Source organism: Amblyomma mixtum, chromosome 1, assembly GCF_055824585.1.
Source record: "Amblyomma mixtum isolate Tamu chromosome 1, ASM5582458v1, whole genome shotgun sequence".
In the NCBI taxonomy this organism is placed as follows: Eukaryota; Metazoa; Arthropoda; class Arachnida; order Ixodida; family Ixodidae; genus Amblyomma; species Amblyomma mixtum.
Genome location: NC_143012.1, coordinates 274456194 through 274477537, shown reverse-complemented (window position 1 = coordinate 274477537; position 21344 = coordinate 274456194). Strand labels below are relative to the sequence as shown.

The 21344-nt window shown below is 47.6% G+C and overlaps 1 protein-coding gene across 1 annotated transcript in view; it reads right to left on the bottom strand.

Moving 5' to 3' along the window:
* The window catches only part of LOC149371748 (uncharacterized), an 85284-nt gene that overhangs the window by 15223 nt on the left and 48717 nt on the right, over window positions 1–21344 (bottom strand). The window contains exons 5-7 of the mRNA XM_089581022.1: window positions 13648–13739; window positions 2319–2594; window positions 2131–2189 (exon numbers count right to left, since the gene is read on the bottom strand). Of these exons, the coding sequence (XP_089437148.1) occupies window positions 2131–2189; window positions 2319–2594; window positions 13648–13739 (427 nt within the window). The remainder of the gene's footprint in view (window positions 1–2130; window positions 2190–2318; window positions 2595–13647; window positions 13740–21344) is intronic.

Sequence of the window (21344 nt, the reverse complement as noted above, 5' to 3'; positions counted from 1 at the left end):
CCTGTCGTGCTTGTTCACTATCTTAGACCCCGTCTTGCTCGGGCCGCAGAATTCTTCTATTTTGTTTTCAATGTGGTGGCTTATCTCTGTAATTCTCTCCGCAACAGATTAGGTGAAAGGCTAATTTATTCGAATTCCTTTCTCATGCTGGGACAAATAGCGTGTGCGGCGTCAAGCGAGCAGTTTTTTACAAATAATCCACCCGTTGAAGGTTTCGCTGATTTACAATTAGATGGGAAATAATCAAGCCTGCTCTCGCCGTTTCTTCCTGTGTTTAGGCAGGCTTCTGAACAAAATCGCTGTTTTCTGAGTAACGCCTTGAGTTAATCAACTCTGTCGTCACGTATCTTTACAGTTATGCACTGTACTTGGCATGATGACAGTACATGAAGTGGCGTCGCACGTTGAACTCCTTCGGCACACTCTGGTGGCAGGTTAAACACATCGCCTTGTCCCGCTCGATGAACACGCTTTATTGAACTGATTCCGTGACTTCGAAGCCATTTCTCTTGCTATTGACGAAACCACTGACATTACAGAAGACGCCATCTTCATTAGGCGCGTAGACAAAAATCTCAACGTGACAGAAGAACACTGTGCTGACGTAAAGCCCCTCTGCTGGAGTGGACACTGTTTCGGTGCTTGAAAGAGTTGTTGATCGCACCGGCTTGCAGTGAGAGCGGATGGCGTGTGTGACAACCGACGGTGCTCTGTCAATGTTCAGAAGCAGGAGTTCTCTTGTAGGACGTTTTCGAACGAAGCCTGGAGGGCTCGGAATCACTGGACAGTTTGTGGCGGTGCACTGCTGCTTACACCAAGAAGCACTCTGCAGAAAGACACTGGTATCAAATCTGTCAGATATTATAATAAACTGTAGCGCATCTCCAGCCAAAGACTTTAATTGGAAACCCTACATTTCGGAGCCGGCTCGGCGCCTCCTTCAAGGGTCCCTGGGGACAGTAGCTATCGTCGTTAAGTATGCATGGAGAGGAGCAGGAGGTTGGGTTTGGTGCAGTGAACTTCATTCGTTCAAGAGCGCTGAATCATGGTCAGTTCACTTCTCCGTTACAAGAAGAATAGTGTAATCACAACAAGATTCTATACCACACGGACGTGCTCTCGTTGAGGCGCGGAAATCTGCTTGAGTGGTTTTTTGACCTCAGAGAGGAAATAAGCCAACTCTTGAGCTGTCAAATGAGAAATGACTTCGTTCCCTGACAACACTCATAGCAATGTGGGACCACCTGAACGTCTTGAGCGTAAGACTTAAAATGATGGAAAACAAAAAAAATTATAACTAAAATGAGCTGTACGTTCGTGCATTTCAGGCCAAATAATTCTGGCAGCGCAGGATAACAGAGTGCAAGCAGCACCACATTCTACCTCTCAGGTAGGACACGTGGCCGAAGAATCTTGAGATCTTTTCGCAGATTTCCTCCGCAAGCTCCAAATTTCGGTTTCAAGACATCCGCAGCCTCTCCAAACAGCTCGAAATTTTCTCCGTACCTCTCGCTATGCGAGTCGAGATGTTGAGCCCCAGTTCGCAATGGAGTAATTGAATTTGAAGCAAATACGATATTACGACAGTAGTTTGAAGACGTAGGTTTCCAAGAGTTTTACACTTTTTTAGATCAGAAAATTTGTGTAAGTAGGCGCCACCAAGCGATAAGGATCACTGCCATGTTCGGGAAGCGCATACTTGTGGGAGCACCTTTTAACTTTATTGAAAGTCAGCAAATCTGCTTTGTATTGAAAGATGACAGACGACCAACTCAGTACCTAACGCCTAATACCGACAAACGCCAGATATTGCACCCTTTGACGATGCTAAGATATTCAAACCTCAAGCCAGCAGCATGCTTAGAATTGAAGGGTAATTCCTGCGATTAAAAATTAAAACCTCTTCATGGCAAGGCCAATTATGTTCATAGTTTCTTTGATTTAACTTGCACACCCAAAAAGAAGTGCCATTTTGATTGACCCATCCCCCTCTTTTTTCAATGCAGCCGCATAGCAATATGAGCTTCATAACCATATCATATCTTTTGGCATGTCGCACTCATTTAAACGCGGACAATTCGCCAAGAGGTCACGTCGTGCTAATCTGCCCTTTTGGCGGAATATACTCACATTGAACTGTTGCTTTCGAGGTGCTTTGTGGATCTCCAGGTGACCCCGGGTCCGGGTTCCCCGGGTTCGGGTTTCCCGGGTCTGGCTTTGGTGGGTCTGGATTTGCCGGGTCTGGCTTTGGCGGGTCTGGCTTTGGCGGGTCTGGCTTTGGCGGGTCTGGATTTGCCGGGTCTGGCTTTGGCGGGTCTGGCTTTGGCGGGTCTGGCATTGGCGGGTCTGGCTTTGGCGGGTCTGGCTTTGGCGGGTCTGGCTTTGGCGGGTCTGGCATTGGCGGGTCCGGCTTTGGCGGGTCTGGCTTTGGCGGGTCTGGCTTTGGCGGGTCTGGCATTGGCGGGTTCGGGTTTCCCGGGTCCGGCTTTGGTGGGTCCGGTTGCGAGGCGTCCCCTTTGATTTCGACAGGAGCCGCTTGTGTTATCGTCTTCGAACAAGCCTTCTTCGCTGCTCCAGCTATGCAGACGATTCCCCTGGAAATGGCCACGGAAAAGCACGGCAAAGCTTAGTTCACACGAATACACATACAACGCATAGCAACCCCTTGTAGCCGCACCGACTTCACGTAAAACATGCAAATTTACTTAAAACCGCGTCCCATCCAAAGCGCTTGTTCAGTGTAGATCGAGATCACAAGCTTTTGCATGTAATCACAAAGTGCACAGCAAGTTAGCTTGGCGTGAGGAATTGCGCGGCGGATACATGTGGAGAATCCGCAAGTGAAAAGGCATTCGTCGCAGTGCAGCTGACAAAATCGGTCAGCCCGACTTATCGCTCAATGTCGCTCGGTCTAGGCGATCGGAATAGAGTGCTTCAATATTTAGCTGTGCTGTAGGGTGGCACCGTTTAGATTATGTAAGCACTGCAACGCAGCATTCGGCCGACATGCAAACGTATATACAGGGTCTGTTCTGGAAGTAGTAGGACTGGTTTTTTCCTGGTCAAACGGGCGGACAAGAGGCGGTCTGCGCGTGCAGGATCGTTGAAGGGGGATATTGGGAATGCTGGGGAAATTTGGCAGTCGGCTCTCGGCCGTTTAAGAGAGCAGGTCGCTTGTACTGTGAAGCCCTGTCGAAACGTCTCGTCACGCAGAATCATAGAGCGTTTACTGGATCAGCGATACGCGATCAAATTTTGTTGTAAATCTTGGTAAAACGGGCAAACAGACTAGCGACATGATTAAGGACGCCTACGGTGACGCTTCCATGTGTAGATCAAGTGTTTTTTGAGTGGCACAAGGGGTTCCGAGGAGGTAAGGAAAGAGTGGAAGACGACGACCGCTCCGGACGTCCTTCGGCCAGCAAGAACAACGAAAATGTGTAGCGAGTGAAACATTTACTCAACAGGGATTGCAGGTTGAGTTTCAGAATGATTGCTGATGACTTTGGCATTCGTCAAACCCAAGTTTTTGAGATCGCGACAGAAAACTTAGCCATGGGGAAAGCGTGCGCGAAGTTGGTGCCGGGAGTGTTGTGAGAGAAACAAAAGACCAGCCGGAAAGCGATCTTCCAGGATCTTCTTCATCATGTGAATGAGGACTCGGATTTTTTGCCCAGCACAAGGCAGCAACGCTGTGTCAGCCCCCGTATAGCTCCGACTTGGCCCCACTAGACTTTTTTATATTCCCGAGAATAAAATCGACGCTCAACGGAAACATCACGGATCGGCAGAGGCGGTTCAACAGGCCGTGACGAGGGAGCTAAACAGCATTCCGGTCCAGGCATTCCTGGAGGCGTTCGAAAACTGGAAAACTCATTGGCAGCAGCGTGTAGGTGCGCGAAGGGTGCTACTTTGAAAAAGTCTAATCGTTTGTTCTATTCTCATGAACGAATTTTATTTAAAAAATCAGTCCTACTACTTTCAGAACAGACCATGTAGTGCAGTTTTTGCGCCCACGCGCATGTCGAAAAGTCGCGAACTAAGTTTACCTACTGTCCCTAAATTCTCTTCTCGAACGTGTTTTTTTCGCACTGCAACTAGCCTTTAGAGGGGCCCGATCTTCTTGCTTTCTGCGAGTGACTGAAACTGTGGGTTAAGTTGAGCAGCTGTTTGATGTTCCAACAACCGCTTCTGTAACGTTTGCTCTTTTCTTAAGCGCGACAGCACTACTTAAAACAATTTATGACTTATTTATGTTGCATAAATGCCACCGAAAGCAGAAAATTAGACACCGTCGCTGTAGCCCAATTGGCAGAGCACCGGACGCGGAATTCGGATATCGTGGGTTCGGAACCCACCCGCGGCATGTGGTTGTTTTCTCTTCTGCTTTGTAATCAATTATATTTAGATTAATAATAAAAATATTTACCATATTAATCTCCCATTGATGAACACCACGAATTAAGGACAAAAAAGATCCTCTGTGCTCGTTGGCTTCGGTGACTGCTGGCTTCCGTCATGTACGTCATAACAAGCCCCCCTTCTCTTGTCTGCTCCTTACCACTTATTGTTATTTCGCATATATGCATTTGCTCTTTGTAGTCCACTCATGAGCGCGCAGGTCTGCTTGGTGTGACGGGTTCTTACAACAGGAATGAGTGGGCCACGGTGCTTAGGTTGCAGAGGGCGGTGGGGGTGTATAGTACGTGAAGTTATAAGCAGCTGTAGGCGAAATTTCTGTTGGGGTTCGAATGAACGTCAGGAAGGCTCCTTACTTTTTCAGACAAATGTTTATTACCGAAGTTCAACTGAGTATCATGCGGAGTCGATCTTGCGTGTGCCATACGTCCGCCTTTCCCGCCACGGTTCACAGACTCCCTCTTCTGGTTGTGCGCCCTCGCTGCGCATCGCGCGATGGAAGCTCGCTCGGCAGTGGGCGCGCGCGGCAGCGTAGCCAAAATGACAAGCACTTATCAGTTTCAGCCCCTCCTTCGTGCAGTTCCTCCAGTCGGCCTGCCTTCAGGCCTCGACCTACGGTATGCTGTGTGCTGCCACGGAGAAGACGGCGCAGTCATTCTGCCTCACACAACGGCGCTACGTGGCCCCTCCAGATGCAGGAATCAGCCTCTCTTCCAGCACACGCGAGCTATCGGCCGCATCATCACATCAGTGCCTCATAGCGCCACCACCCGGCGTACCGTATCTACCGCCATCGCCTCTTGGCACGAGGAACTGAGGCCAATGGGACGTCCCCCACCCGAGGATAAAAGGCCACACACCCCTCAACCGCCTTTCATTGGGCTCAGCAGCATAGGAAAAATGACCCCGCACTTACCAGTTCCGCCCCTTCTTCGTGCAGGTAAAGGATTCCTATTCTTTATACGCTTCTCGCACTCGCTACAAGGCGTTGGTTGTGCTTCTGAGCCCTGACTATTGTAATACCATTGCTTGCGATTGTGTTCATGCTGTTAACACATTTCTGTTACTGCTGGCTGGAGATAATGAAGGAAACCCCAGACCTAACACCCGTGCCTCCTCTCCACAAGCATCTTTCGGTGTCATCTCTATGCTGCAAGAACTGGAAACCGGACAAGCCACCCTCTCAATTCAGTCCAAACTAACCGAAAACGACAGAGTGCTTGATGACATACTAGAAAGACTAACAAGATAGAGAGCGATTGCGCTTCCTTGTGCTCTTTGAAAAGTGGTGTCGAAAACGTTCAGGCACTCGCATCTTAAATAGCACGAAAATTGCTAGCCGGTCAGCCAGAATCGACGATTCTGAGATTCGCGCTCGCAGATCAAACCTTGTTTTCTTCGGCCTCAAAGGCAGCGACAAAGAAACCTGGTCGCAGTCCGAAACAGCAGTGCTTGACCTGTGCCACTCGAAACTGAACATCTCTCTCCAACCAAGGGTCAATGAAACGGCGCACAGACTGAAATGACCCATCCGAAGGCCAACCTTTATTTGATCCCTGGTCCGTACATCCCTCACTGAAGTTCAAATTTTCTTTTGTTCAACTTAGTTCTCAGGAAGCCCTGTTCTTTTCTTGTCAACGTGCGCCGCATATTTACACTCATGGGTCTTTCGTTCATCGATCAGCTGGTGATGCTTTTGTTGTTTTTAGCTCAATATAAAATATTGTATACATTCATCATCTCTCTTTAGAACCACACTCTAGTGACTGTGCCGCTGAGACTGTCCCTCTACGCATGTTTATTTTTACACTGATTCTCTGTCTCTGCTTTTTGCCCCGTCTTCAGTTACGTCTTACAACCCGACAATTATTTTCATTAAGAAAGATATCTATCGTTTGTCTTCTCTGGCCCCATTTCTTTTATTTCATATCCTGGGTCATCCAGGAATTTTCAGTAAAGAGTTAGCCGACCAAGCTGCTGGCAGTGCCGGGCAATATGGCAGTTCACACACTTCTACCCTTTCACGTCGTTGCGTGCGTTCCCGTTTACATAGTTCTTCACTTCTTTTATGGCGCATTTTATGGCGCATTTTTTGGCGCGAGAATACTGGCGGCAGTATTTTTCACTGCCGCCACTATTCTCCTTCTAATGGTTCACCTCATAAAAGTAACACAATTCTTAATTATTCACGCTGATTCCTATCTTTCCTCTCATTTCTCTTCCCCACGCTCTGCACAGAGGGCTCCGTGCTCTATAGGCGCTTTAGTCGTGACCTGTGTACTGTGTTTTGACTGTGCCCTTGACTGTGTTGTGACTTTGTTTTTGTCTTGTTTTGATTATGTTTTTAAGGCGGAAGCCTTTAATGCCTCATCGTTGTAAGCAGCAGTTGTCGACAGAAATGTCACGCTTTTCAGTTGGTCGAAACGATCGTGACGTCACAGTGCGCGAATTTCAAACGGGGCCAATTATACTTTGGCTAGTAACCGTGCAACCAATTAAAGGGATCGTATAGTAATGCTCCAAGTCAGTGGGACTGAGTTTAGTTAATTGCTTAATTACCAAATTAGCCTAATTAACCTTTCCAGTCAGGCCACATAAATAAATAAAACCGAGTAGGAAATTGGTCGAGTTCGGGAATCGAACCCCGGTCTCCGGAGTGCGAAACGAGCACGCTAACCACTCCGCCATGCCAGCTCGATGGTTTCGAATGAAAAAAGGCGCGTCTAGTGAATGCCGTGTCTTCGTTCACTCTCATCTTCCTTCCTTCCTTCCCGTTACGGCGAGGTTTAGGTGTCCACCGAGGTATGCGAGACAGATACATTTCCTTCCCTCAAAAACGGATTTACCATCGTGCAAGGCGTAGAGCCTAATGGGCGATGGCGTTCTGGACGCTGTCGCGTTTCACTCTTAGAGGCGAAGCTTAACATCTTAACCACACATCAGTGACACAAGCAGCAACACCGCACTTAAGGCTTTCGCCTCACCGCACTTTAGGTCAACAAAGTGCCCCCCTGAATTTTTACTTCCCTCATTTTCTTTGTGGCCGGCACTCAGTGCTTTGTTATCATCATCATTTATTGACACTTAAAGACCCCTGGGTGGTGGGGCGTTACATAGGGGGGGCAAGAATACAACAGGCCACAATCAGTGCCATATACATATACTGGCAGAATATAAAGAGAAATTGTGCATAAACCCTCCACAGAGAGTGGCCAAAAATATATAAAACGGTAGTAAAACGCAAAGAGTAATCAATGTCAGGTTTTTAAGTGTGACAGCAGCAATTGGCGGAGCATACACGGATCGCGTTCGATGACAATGCACTCGGGTAATGAATTCCATTTTTCGATGGCAACAGGCAGAAATGACTTGTTAAATACGTTAGTGGAGCCGTGCACGCGTAGAATGCTCATGGAGTTGAAGGGACGGCTCGAAGTTCTGAGGGGTGGAAGCAGAACTGAGTCTCGAAGTGAAATGGGCAATTTTCCGCCTGTGCACCAGAGGCTCTATGTCGAGTCAATTTTATATTTGTAGCGCTAGAGCGGGTGTGATAGTCGGATGAAATAAAACGGGCTGCACGGTTTTGAATAGCTTCTAGGGCGTCAAGTAATCTTGGTATGGGTTCCAAATAGGGGAGGCATATTCTAGGTTAGTGCGGACGAAAGTATTGTAAGCTAGTTTTCGGGTAGAACGTGGGGAAGAACCGAGGTGCCGTCTGATAAACCGAGTGATTTGGAAGCATCAGCTGCCAGCTTCGTAACGTGCTCGGACCACATGAGGTTGTTGGTGATATGACTTCCAATATGGAACGACTTGGGAAAGGGTGATTGAGTTTAATGAGTACGCGTAGTTAACGTTAGTGCGCTTGCGTAGTTACCTGCATATATTTGCACTTTGAAACGTTGAGCTGCATTAGCCATGTGGAACACCAGTCTTCAATTCTGCTTGAGTCATTTTGAGAGATTAGCTAGTCTTTTTTAGTGGTTATGCGACGGTACAAGACGCAGTCGTCTGCGAGAAGACGAATGGTCGATGAAATGCCTGTAGGAAGGTAATTTATGAAAATTAGAAACAGAAGTGGACCGAGCACCGAGCCCTGTGGGACGCCGGGCAAAACCTCAGTTGCAGGCGACTGATCATTATCGATAATAGTATATTGACTACGAGCGGTTAGAAAACAACGCATCCATGTTAGAACCAGAGGATCGAGGCATACGCATGAAAGTTTGGCTAGAAGGCGCTGATGGAGTACATGATCAGAAGCTTTTGAGAAGTCCAGGTATATGACATCAGTCTGAAATGACGAATCTAAATTTATGCTGAGATCGGTAGCGAATTAAAAAGAAAGTTGGGTTTCGCATGAATAACCGGATGCGAAACCATGCTGATGGAGGGGGGGGGGGGGGGGGGAAGCAGTTGTAATGTAGATGAGAGGCCACGTGTGAATATATAATGTGCTCTAGTAGCTTGCAGGCAATGCACATTAAAGAAATTGGACGGTAGTTAGAAGGATCGGACCGGTTATCTGCTTTAAAAACCGGAACTACTCGACTCATCTTCCAGACATCTCGAATTGAACCTGTAGCAATCGATTGCTCAAATATTATTTGCAAAAACTGGCTTGAGCTATCCTTAGTGCTTTTCAGTATCTTTGAAGGTATATTATCAGGTCCTGGGGCGCTTGAAACCTTAAGCTTATCTATGAGTTTTGCAATACCGTTGGCAGTGACAGTAACAGGCGGCATCTGAGAAAATGGAAGCTTTTGTAAGGGAAGGATATTTAAGGAAGGTTCATTGGTAAAAACAGAGAAAAAGTATGAGTTCATTACCGCACTGAGTTGGTCTGATGGAACCTCAGAACCATCATTATCAACTAATGAGATATTGCGTGATGACCTGTCACCTGGAGTTAGAAGTTCCCAGAATTTTGGGGGGTTGGAGTGAATGATTCTTACTGAGACCGCGGTGGCTCAGTGGTTATGGTGCTCGGCTGCTGACCCAAAAGACGCGGGTTCGATCCCGGCCGCGGCGGCTAGAATTTATTTGGAGGAAATTCTAGCAGCAGTACACGGGCTGTGCACTGACATCGCACAGCCCGTGTACTGTGCGATGTCAGTGCACGTTAAAGAACCCCAGGTGGTCGAAATTTCCGGAGCCCTTCACTACGGCGTCTCTCATAGCCTAAGTCGCTTTGGGACGTTAAACCCCATAAACCGAACCAAACCTTACTGAGACCATGACTGTAATGTGACTTTCGTTTTCTCATTTTTTTTTTTATTTATTTCGCGGACTGCACGCTGTGCTTTCCCTGTCTGCCTGTGACTGGGACTTTGACTGTGATGTGCTTTTCGTTTCCTCTTTTGCGTTTTTATTATTTCCTGCTCTGATTTTCCCTTTCTCCTTGTTTTTTTTTTCGCTGGAGCATTTACCTCTTTTTAATTTATCTTGAATTGACGTTAAGTCTGACAAAGCGTTGCAGGCCCGGGCACGCTCACTCTTTCTTATCTTTTTTTTTTACCTTTTCTGAGAGGAGCAATGAAAGGGCTTCATCCCAACCTGCCCACCGGATTTTGAGCAAACTGCCCCCAACGTGGCCGGCGACATTTAAATTAATGATTGTTCGCGAGAGGTTGCTCGGAAAGAGCAACCTGGGTTGCCCAAGCCCCACCGGTGGCAGCACCAGTGGCAGAACCATCGCAGGGCAGTGGCTAATCGCTTAACCGCTGCCCTACTGTGCCATGAGTGGTATGAGGACACCCAGGGATTTTTTAATGTGAAGTTGAGATTTACCAATAGCGCATATATGGGCATTAGCCCATTGACGCGTCATACCCCCCCCCCCCCCATTGTTTTGTGTTCCTGAGGACGGTTTTATGCACTGAACACTGAAGCCGTCGCTGGGCTCGTCCGTAACAGAATTGTCTGCATCGAAGCACTAAATGTTGTAAACACTTGTCAGCCGTTGGCAGCTGTTTGGCGAGCCAGCAGTAACGGGCAGACGAAGTCAGTCCTCCTCTGCCCCGAATCCGGCGTGCTGGCGTCTGCCCCTCCCTATAGCGAGGAGCGGTTGCGAACTTATAGGAACTAGTATGCTTGCTCTCTTACGCAGGACATGGGACTCGAGCCGATATAGGGCAGAGAGAAGTATGACACGTGTGAACTAGTGCACAAAGAATATTATAAGAACCTTAGGCATGTCCAGTGTGCGCGGATACTGCAGCGGTACCGTATTCAGGGTAGGTGAATGGACCTGCAGCGAGCGGCGAGGGAGTGAATTTACAGATGGAGCACAGTGAATGAGTGAACGAACTGAACAGAATTCATGGCTAGGAGTTCCAATGTTAGCAGGGACAGTGTGACGCGAGAACTTGGAGGACGTTAGGCGGGCCTTTCGCTACGCTGTGTACAATGCGCCGTACAAGGTATCGAGTGGAGTCGAGGTTGATTAAGCAACACCGAGATTTGAGCTAATTGGTTCAAGTTCATGATGGCAAACGCGAAACTAGCGCTTGTCAGCGTTTCGTCTCCTCATAATGTTGATTCATAATGTTGATAATAGACATGGCTGACAGGTCAGTGAGCCGGCAGTAAGGCAAGAGAGGTAACTCGAGTGCCTTGCACTCGAGTCCGGGCGCTCCAGATTCGGGAGGGCCTGATTTGGCTGCCGCGATTAGCCTGCGACTTCTGTCGTCGGCACGAGCTCCGCGCAATCCCCATCCTGTTTCGTGCGATGTCGCGCGGTTTAACTCGGCTTGGCTCGCGATAGCCCTTAGATGTATCCTCACGCGTGTATGGTCTTTACGAGCGCGGCTCTACTTCCGGGTGCTGGGGAGTAAAAGAGCGATTTACAATGCTGCTCCCTGCTATTGGTTAACTGCGCCTTCCTTCCTTCGGAGCGAGAGCGCAGGCGTGCGGTGAACGGTGGCTGTGCCTTTAGCTTGCTCTGGCCTGAATCCGCGTTATGTGGGCGAAGTGCCATCTAGCACCCATCACTGGTAACCAACACCTTCTGCTGCCCTCCGGACTACGGTGGCCTCTTCATGGAATCTATTACCTACTGGCGAGAAATTTAAGAGGGTAACGTTAAAAATCTAACGAAGACAGAAATTAAATTGAGGACAGCGGAGCGAGCCACGGAAAATAAAATTATAGGAATAACCTAGACGGAAGGTAGATACCAAATTTCTGGTTGCGGGTTGTCTTTGTAATTATCACGACGTGGTATCCGCCTACGACCGCTAAATAATTTATAATTGACTTTCTTCCGGATCTCTGTATCGGTTTCAACAGCCGAGCAATGGCTATGATACAAAGGTTAGTATAGATGACTTGAGGCATGGAAAAAACTTGAGGGGACAAAGGGTATTTCGCAGCATCATTAATGGGCCCCTTCACGGGCTTGGGGTCCTCTTTGTGTATCACTTCGCCCAGGTCCCGCCTATTTATGCGGAATTGCTCATTCTCTACTTTACATTCATAGAAGTCCACATATAACTACTGGTCCAATGGTGTAGCGGTTAGGCAATGCGAGGCACTGCCCCGGCAGGTGGCGTTTCAAGCACAGTCAAGGGTGGGGATTATCCGACCCATGTTAATCTCCACGAGCAACTTCTCGCGACCAATGATTAATTTAACCTGCCATGATACGCAGTCTGCTACCAATCTGGTAGGCGGGTTGTGATGACGTCACAAGGTCACGTGACCTAGATAGCAGGTGGGCCACCTGCATTTTCGCTCACAACGCCGCCCTCGACGACGATGCCAGATTTTCTGCACAACGGAAGCCTTAACGCTAGCGCGTTAAAGAATCGCTCTTTCGTCGTGTTAATTCACTAAAACGCTAAAGCTAGCCCGCTTCAAGAGCCGAATCACAGCTGCTGAAGAAACAGCGATTATATAGCACTTCATTTAGCGGTCGTAGGTGAATCACACGTAGTCACCCATGCATGCGGAGTAGCAGCGCAGGGCCATGTTACCACCGGCCGACCTCTCCTCCTTTCCTGTCATTAAAATTTCTTTCTCTCTCTCTCTGTGACCCATGCATAGTAACGCCTTGCATACCATTACGAAAAAGAAAACATGCAATCAAAAATTGCGTCTATATTTCTAAAAAAGGGCACAGTTCGTCAGGGAACAAACAAGAGTAAATGATACATCAGCTAAAATTAAGAGATTCGAAGAAATGAGATGGCGGTAGCAGGCGCAGGACAGGGTAAATTAGAGATTGCTGCTACATACATCATCATCATCATCAATTTTAAAATGATAATGACGACGCCTCCCATATCTATCCGAAGGGATTGAGCGTAAGCATGGCCGCCGCCGGAGGGCACCCAGCGGATGAGCTCGAGATTGTAGTGAGCGTATTTAGAGAATGGCAGTGAGCCATCGGGAAGCACGAGGCAGACTGTTAATCTTCATGTTAAACTTTCTTATGTCGGCTACCTTGCGCTTATTTATTAACTTCAATAGCTCTGCTAGTCCTATCCTGTCTGTGGAGTTAGACTCGGGTGAGTTCATGCAATGTTAAAGTCACCCGCTGCTAGAATAGTTAGGGGCACGGAGTAGCTACCAGAAGGATGAAAGTGCGAGAAGGTTTAACAAGCAGAGCAACGTCGTCTTGACATCAATTACACTCCCAGGAATGGTTGAGCAATGTGTGGCGGGGTGCAGGGGACAGAACTGTGAATTTGCCAAGATTGAGGGCTGACTAGATGTATTGCCATGGAAAGTAATGGGCAGTATTAGCGGAAAGCAGAGAGAGACAAAAGAGGCAACTCTGCTCCAGTAGCTCAATGGCCCACGCCTTGAGTTTCCCGTCAGTTCATGGAAACCGTGCTAGCGGAACATCCACAGTTACGCTGCACCTCAAATGAAGACATGTTATTTATGGCAAGGGCACAATGAGGGGTCACCTGCTTCTTTATAACCAAGGTCTTGTTCGGTGGGCACGCGTTAAGAGGAAGTTACAAGTTACGCATGACCCAGCGCTCGTTGGAGGCGGTTTGAACTGCTTTATTCGCGAGTTACTCTTTCAGTTATTTGTCCCACTAGCCCCTGTAGATAGACTCTGTGGCCACATCTTTCCAGCAAGTGGCCCCACGCTACAGTCATCGCTAAAGGCTACGGCCACCGTATTGTACGAAGGCTGTACCCCGACCTCTGTGCAACAGTGCGACCTTGTGCAAAGTATAATGCAGAACATGTAGCGCTTACGTTTGCACTCACTTTGCAGCGAACTTCTTGCCTTTAGTAGAAGCATCGGCTGTCCACTTGAACGAGATGTCTGCAACTTGCGCAGTCCCTTCTATGGTAGCGTACTGGCAGCAAAAAAGAAAGTCGGATGGAGGCATTACTAGGGGACGCGTCGTTTTAACAGACGTCTTCTCCCACTACACACAGTGAATACTTTTTACGCAGAGTTTATGCAATGTACACAGAATTATGGCCCTGACAATGTCTTGACATTAAACCAAAGCTTGAAGAATTGTGGACTAGTTGCCGCACGGCACCTAAGTGAAACAATGAGTGCTAAATGCCCACACAAAATGGGCTTGAATCATCACAATGCTGTGCATCCTAATGAGTTCTTTTATTTAGCCGTTTGGTTTTCCCGCGTCATAACTAGCACTACTTAACACTAGTAAGCAACGCAAAAACGAAGGAGATATTAGTAAATATTGTGCAGGTTTAACCTCACCCAATAAGTATCTAAATGACTACGCGTCCCACATTCACCGCCAAACATTCCAGAGCTGATACCACCCAACCACCTCGGAGTTTATCATATTGCCGCGAATCTTTGTAGCGTTTGTTTGTTGTGTTTATTTGTTCATTCTTCAAGGCTGCCGGCAAGCCGCTTTATCGCTTCGTTTGTGACGCAAGACGCGCCTAGACTTATCTCGATCGATCGCATCCAGGCGGAGCCGATTCTACTTTCTGCCAGAACGTTCTAGTAACTTTCCACGCTTTATCTCGAAGTTTCGCTATCAGCTTTAAAAAGAGCACGGCCGACAGCGGCGGGGATTCTGTTCGACGACCGCCGAGCACGCTTATTGCTACGCCACCGCCGAGTGATTCAGTTCTTTACGGGCGCAAGTGAACCCAAATAGAGTTTCGTTTCGAAGACATTCTCACTGTTTTCCTGTTCGCCCGACTGCAGTCACCACTACGCGACAATATCTTAATTTCCCAAATTTATCAACCACAAATCATCGTGCATGTAACATGGTTACGCGACCTATTTGTAATAACTGATTTGGTGTCAAACATAAGATTGATTAAAGTACTAATTAACCTTCTAACTTTGTATTTTGCGCCAGTTACCATACGTCCCGGTTTTCTCATTTCACAGCGCTAGAAAAAAAAAGGCATTCAACAAAGCTAATCCCGAGCCTATGTGCATATAACAAACCAATGCTGTATCAATACGGAAGACAAACTAAAGACCTATTCGTATGCCAAGAGCATTTTTTTTTTCAAACCTACTCTCCGAAGATTTCACAGAATAATTAGGCATGCACTCAACACTCGAAAAATTTTATTTATCTTAATAGTATGCGGGACACTGAAGGCTACATGCCCATGCATGAAGGGCTTCCAGATATATAATGTATAAAAAGAAACGCAACTGTAAAAAAATACACCAACACATGTGGTACACCGGAAGAAAGTTGTTACAACACCTCACTGATATGAGCATGCAACCTTCACTCCAGAAAGGCACACACGCGAAAAAGCACAGGAAATACGAATTCTCCAGCCTCTGTATGCTTGATTTTAGCACCTCCAAGGACAGTAGCGAACAATAAGCAGCAGGCAGACTATTCCAACCATTCATTGAGTTGAGAAAAAAAAAAGCAGAATTTGTACAGTTAGTCTTTGCAAAGTAAGGAGTCGAGAGTGCATGGGAGTGGCGAGTCTCTCCGATACCAAAAAGGCGAGTTTGTGAATAAGTAGGAGGAATAGAAATTTTAGTCAAAGGAATTTTCGTCTTGGCTCGAGAGTGTGACTACCATTGGGTGCCATTAGTTCGGATACCGAATCGGTGCGACCGTACATGGAATAGATGAAACGCACTGCACGTCTGTAAATTTTATCAAGAGTGGCAAGGTGCCACTTGTCACCTACGCCAAGAAATCCAGCATGCCTCTGATAGAGACACAGACGGTTTGCTAAAACAATCATCACCTGCCCATGCCATCAGTGACGCTTCCAAAATTTCTCTGGTCAGGCCGGTGCGCTGGTTATACACAGAAATCGTTTGGTCGAACAGGAGATAGCACAGTGTTTCAGGATCACACCTTTTACAATGGGCAGCTAGCTATCCGTCAGAAGCAATGTTGCTGGCTTTCTCAGTGTGTCCTTGCAGCCGGATGTTCAAGCATCTTCCAGTCTGGACTATGTAGGCATTCCTGTGTTTGAGCAAGGTGCGCTGCCGTGCAAGTTGGTTAAGGAACATACTGAGAAACACACCACTGGCAGACAACGGAAGGGAAACAGGGAAAAAACAAATGCGCTGACTAACCACCTTATTTCGGAAGGCAGCCAATCCGCACCTTTTATACGGATAGAAAGCCGCAGGGAGTGATGCGCACGCGCAAAGATCAGCAAAGTTTCTAGCTCGGAAAGAACCGGCAGATACGCCACCAATTCATTATCGTCACCCACTGCCAATAACGCAGCCCGAAAAAGCTAAAAAAAGGGAAAGGGAAACAGATGCGGGGGAAAATACAAAAACAGTTAGTTAGTTATATGGGGTTTTATGGCGCATAAGCAGCTATGGCTATCATGCGCCAAACACAAAAATACAAAAACAGTGCGTAATCAAACAATTCTAAAATGATGTTAATGAAGCCAACAACCATCACGGCTTAACGAGTGACATTGAAAGAGGTATGAAAACAAAGCAGCGGCAGCCGTGCGAATAAGGTGGCAGGGATAAAAGCGCTAAAACTAATTAAACTTGAAACAGAAGGCATCAGGAAAAGCTTGTTAAATAAGTAAAAAAAACACATGGCTAAAAGATGGCGGGAATAAAAGCGCTTTCTTAAGATTGTGCGCGACCCCACGAATGTTGGGGATGACTGCTATCTTCTCATGCTCTCTTCTTTCTTCTTGTTTTCCCTTGTTTCCAGCTCTGTACTTGTCACTCATCCGAGACTCAGATTTCCGTCTGCGATGCACGCCCTCGGCAACGGATACAATCACATGCTTAGGGTAACCCGCCGCCTCCAAGCGACCCACCTGCGACTGAAGACGTTCTTCAACGGTGTGTTCGCATGACTTGCAGATATCACCCGACAAGAAGGAAATAACCAGCTTTGAGTGCGCAGAGCTGTATGCCTGGGGAGGCTTGTTCGCTTTTGGCTCATACAACCAACGCACGTGATCTTCAAAACGCAGCCGCAAATCTAAAAACTTGATGCTATTCTGCTCGAGCAATTCGGAGGTGCAATTGAGTGGTTTACAACATGCATTTAAGGAGGCTAAAATACGCGAGAAAATAGGGCCAGAACGCGCAAACAGATGTATCTGTAACAATTAAAAAGTCATCAGCGTACCGAAAAACTATTAAAAACCTAAGATCTCTGAAACAGACCAACGGGGCGTGGCGCATCGGGGGAGGGCAGAGGAGAGTGTTCACATAGAGCAGTAGCAGGGTCGCAGCACGGCTGCTTGCGGGGGATCCGTCGAGGTCTTTTTCGGAGAGAGAGAGAGAGAGAGAGTAGACCGTTAGTAGTCAAATATAGCGGATGAGTCGGCGCAAGTAGTCAGTGCCGGCATCTTCTTGGTCCGCGTCCCTAGTCCGGGATGCCGCCAGATCCCGCCGCCTCGCGAGCCGGGCATGCGAGGGTGGCTAGTGCCGTCGCACTCGAGGAGGAAGGCCTCTCTGGGGGGGGGGGGGGTGAGGTGGGAAGTGGGGACCGGGTCGGCAGGCCCACACCAAGTAGGATCAAGGACAGAGCTCGTCACCGTGCGGGCGCAAAGGATTCGTTTTCGGGTCATAGCTAGCAGCCATTGTGGGACACCAGTAAGTGTTTGTCTTTAGCTGTCACAGAATGTGTTCGTCTGCCTTCGAAAGCCCCTTTGCCGGTGGAGGGAACTGGCGGTGCCTGTTTTTGTAATAGTATATAATATCTCGAAACCGCAGAAGTGGTCGGCCAGGCTCATCGGTTGGGGAGGACGCGAAAGTAGGTGCTTGGAGGATAAGTGCTCGGGTAGCCGCATTCGCAGCTTCGTTTCCAGGGAGTCCCTGTGGGGCCGGTGCCCACACGATGCGTCTAGGCGTGGGTTCGACATCTCTAAGAGCGTTGTACAGTATGTGATAGGCTAGAGGACATACCTCGCCTTTGACGTAGCTCTCGCAAGCGAAACGCGAGAATGAAATGACAAACTTGCATTGAGGGTCTGTGACAGCGAACGATAGCGACTTCTTCATCCCGGTGGACATTCTCGGCGCGTAAGGAAATCCCATTGATTTGCAAGTTGTGGTGGACTACGGCTGCCGTATAGTGGCCCGATGGAGTCGGACCTGCGACGTCAGCGTAGAACACCCTGGGTTTGGAACCATGTTGCACATACAGCGCCCGGGCACGCGCCGTTCTCAGGCATTCGTGTGTGTGTGTGTGTGGAGTCATGTTGTGTGGCGCGGGTGGGACCCATAGCATGTGCCGCCACAGCTCCGGGATACGGAGTGGTTTCTCCAGGACACAGGGTATGCTTTTTTTGAGGCGACTGAGTAGACGGCGTCCTGGCCTCGCCTGCTGCAGTCTCGTGTATTGACTCATGTGATGAGCCTCTCGCCACTCCTCGATGACCGGCGCATCGATACACGTGCACTACACACGCGCTTACAGACCTCACTAAATTTTGTCCAATGCGTGCTTTTAGGCCACAGGGAAGCGTAAAGCTGCCCCTGTGCCACGACGGCTTGCGCCAGGCAGCCGGTCGACGAGCGGTAGCCATGACAGTAATTGGCGTCCGCGACAGGACCGGTCAGCCGCGTGTCGGGGCAGAGGCTCCGAAGGGACTCAACGAAAGGGTCAACAGAGGGTTGTGCTAGTGGTTAGATGTCCACTGTTTTCTGAGCACGACGGCAGAGGTCGAGTTTGATTCCTTCTTACAGGATCAGGTGGTGGCTGTGCATAGGCTTTCCCCTCGTAGGAATGGTCCTGCTCCTGTTCTAGTTAGATTTTCAGCCGTCAGCATTCGAGATAAGTGGCTACATGTTTGGTCAAAACTCCGATCCCTCGATCAAAGCAATGAACACTCCAATTTTTTCTTCCCCGAGAGCCTTTCAAAAAGCAACAGAGAACTTTTTGGCCTTCACGCACTGCTGCCAAGGCAAAGACCTATGATTTTGTGTGGGTCAAGAACGGTCACATTTACTTGCGTAAGAAGGAAGGAGGCCCATCCATTCGTGTTAGGCATTTGTCGGATTTATCTGCGTTGACTTAGGCTATCTTAATCGCCTACTTTCGTCTTATGTCTTCTGGTGTGCTTTCATTTCGTGATTTTTCCGCTTTTCGTGACACATTCATTACCAGTGGCGTAGCCAGAAATTTTGTTCGGGGGCAGGGTCATGTTGCAGCGCGGCCTGCTCATACAATTTGTGGAGGGATCAAACCCAAGATTAATAACTGCATTGCCATATTGATAAGGCCACTGTGTATTAGATAACGCTACGCAGTGTCTAGACAAGTGAAATATGTATTTTTTGAATAAAAGAAATGCATTCGTATGTCTTAAAAACCGTGGCAGACATAAATGATACAATTCTTCCATACTTTTGCATATTTAATAAGTAAAGAAAATATCATACGAAGTCTAGAACTATATCGGTCTGAAACCAGCAAATCAGTGCATGCAGCTGATATGAAAAAGGCCATGAAATTAGACACTATAGAGGACAAATATTTTGCTAAATCTTTGTCGTTCAAGAACCTTTACATTTTTGCACCTATGCAACGGCCAGGAAAAAATCTCAACGACGCTGTCCTTCGTTCGAGTGTACTACGCAGCAGCAGCTGTCATCGGTCATGTATTGCGAGTAATTGCACCGAAATTTTAGTCGCAACAACGAGCACATGTATAAACGAGGAGTTCTGCAAAATATGCCTTAGAGGTGCGAAGATAAAATGAAGTATTAGAAATGCGAAGATACAACTTGATAAAGGACAAAAAAGTGTCAATCGAAACAAAGTCACTGCATGTATACACAAAACCTCGCAACATATCTAAATACACGTATGTCTCCACTAAATCTACGTATCTAAGCGAAAGTCACTCTATATAATGCGTCAAACAAGGCAAATAAACATCTTTCACAATCACAGATAGTAAACTTTACACACGGAAAGACAGACGATCCAGGCAAGAACAAAACTATGATAGCTGAAGTCGCGATTTTTACTTGGGCCATGCTGCGGTCGCGACATAGCCATATGGTTAGAATAATAGAGGAACAATATAGAAATTCATACGAAAGTACGTATCTTAACGGCCTGCACGGCGACAATTATTCTGCACCCATAATTACAGAAGGGTATTCCTTTGCTTCAAACAAAAAGTAAAAGCAGTTAGTTGAAAAGAAAAAAAAGGACAAACGAAAGCCACGAATGATGCCGCAAGTTGAAATAACCAATATCCGAGTGTGTATTTTGGGAAACGCCGCATGAGCAGGGCTTTCAATAAGCAAGGTCAATCAAGATGGGCTATTGATGGCCTCAAAATTTTCGCATTCGCATGGTAATTTTGATCATGATGCTAACTGATGCTTGCGTTACGTGACTCCAGGTGCATGGGCTTTGGCACGAAATCCAACCCGAGTTAGCAATGTTTGCGCCAAAATGTCTTTTCTAGTCTGAAAAAGACATTGTAGGTGACAAAATCCAGAATGAATTCTGGCGCCGGTGGTTGTTTTGGTCAGCGGTGCGTGACAGTTCGAAAACATTTCGGGAGGTGTTGGAGCCCCATAAGCCCCATAATATAGGTGACATCAATATTGACCTTCTAAAAACTAAAAAACAATTGGTTGTCGATTACTTAAACACTCTGGCCAATGCCGGCATTGATGCCACAATCAACCTTCCCACGTGGGTTGAAATGTTTGGTACAAAATTTGTAACGTCATGATTTGACCACGTGAACGTTCGCCTTAAATACAATGAATCCATGCATTATAAAGCATTATTATATTAATGAATACAATGCATTATTATTAACATTCAAAGAACGGGCTGCCTTAGCGGTGGCTCAGTGGTTATGGCGCTCGGCTGCTGACCCGAAAGGCGCGGGTTCGATCCCGGCTGCGGCGGTTGAATTTCTTTGGAGGAGAAATTCTAGAGGCCCGTGTACTGTGCGATGTCAGTGCACGTTAAAGAACCCCAGGTGGTCGAAATTTCCGGAGCCCTCCACTACGGCGTCTCTCATAACCTTAGTCGCTTTGGGACGTTAAACCCCATAAACCAAACCAAACAATGAATCCAATTCACTTATCGTAGAACAAAAAATGTCGGATCATTTTTTCGTTGGCTGTCGTGTTTTTTCACAAGCTGGGATAAGGGCTATGAAGCAAGATAAATTGTACACAATCGAGGTCGATGACAGACTTCAACTTGACTCCTCAATGGAATTAAGATTGAGATTGAGATTGTTCGCCGATTATTGCATCGTATACCGCGCCATAAGCCGCCGCGGTGGCTCAGTGGCTATGGTGCTCGGCTGCTGGCCCGAAAGACGCGGGTTCGGTCCCGGCCGCGGCGGCTGAATTTCTTTGGAGGAGAAATTCGAGACCCGTGTACTGTGCGATGTCAGTGCACGTTAAAGAACCCCAGGTGGTCGAAATTTCCGGAGCCCTCCACTACGGCGTCTCTCATAGCCTTAGTCGCTTTGGGACGTTAAACCCCATAAACCAACCATAA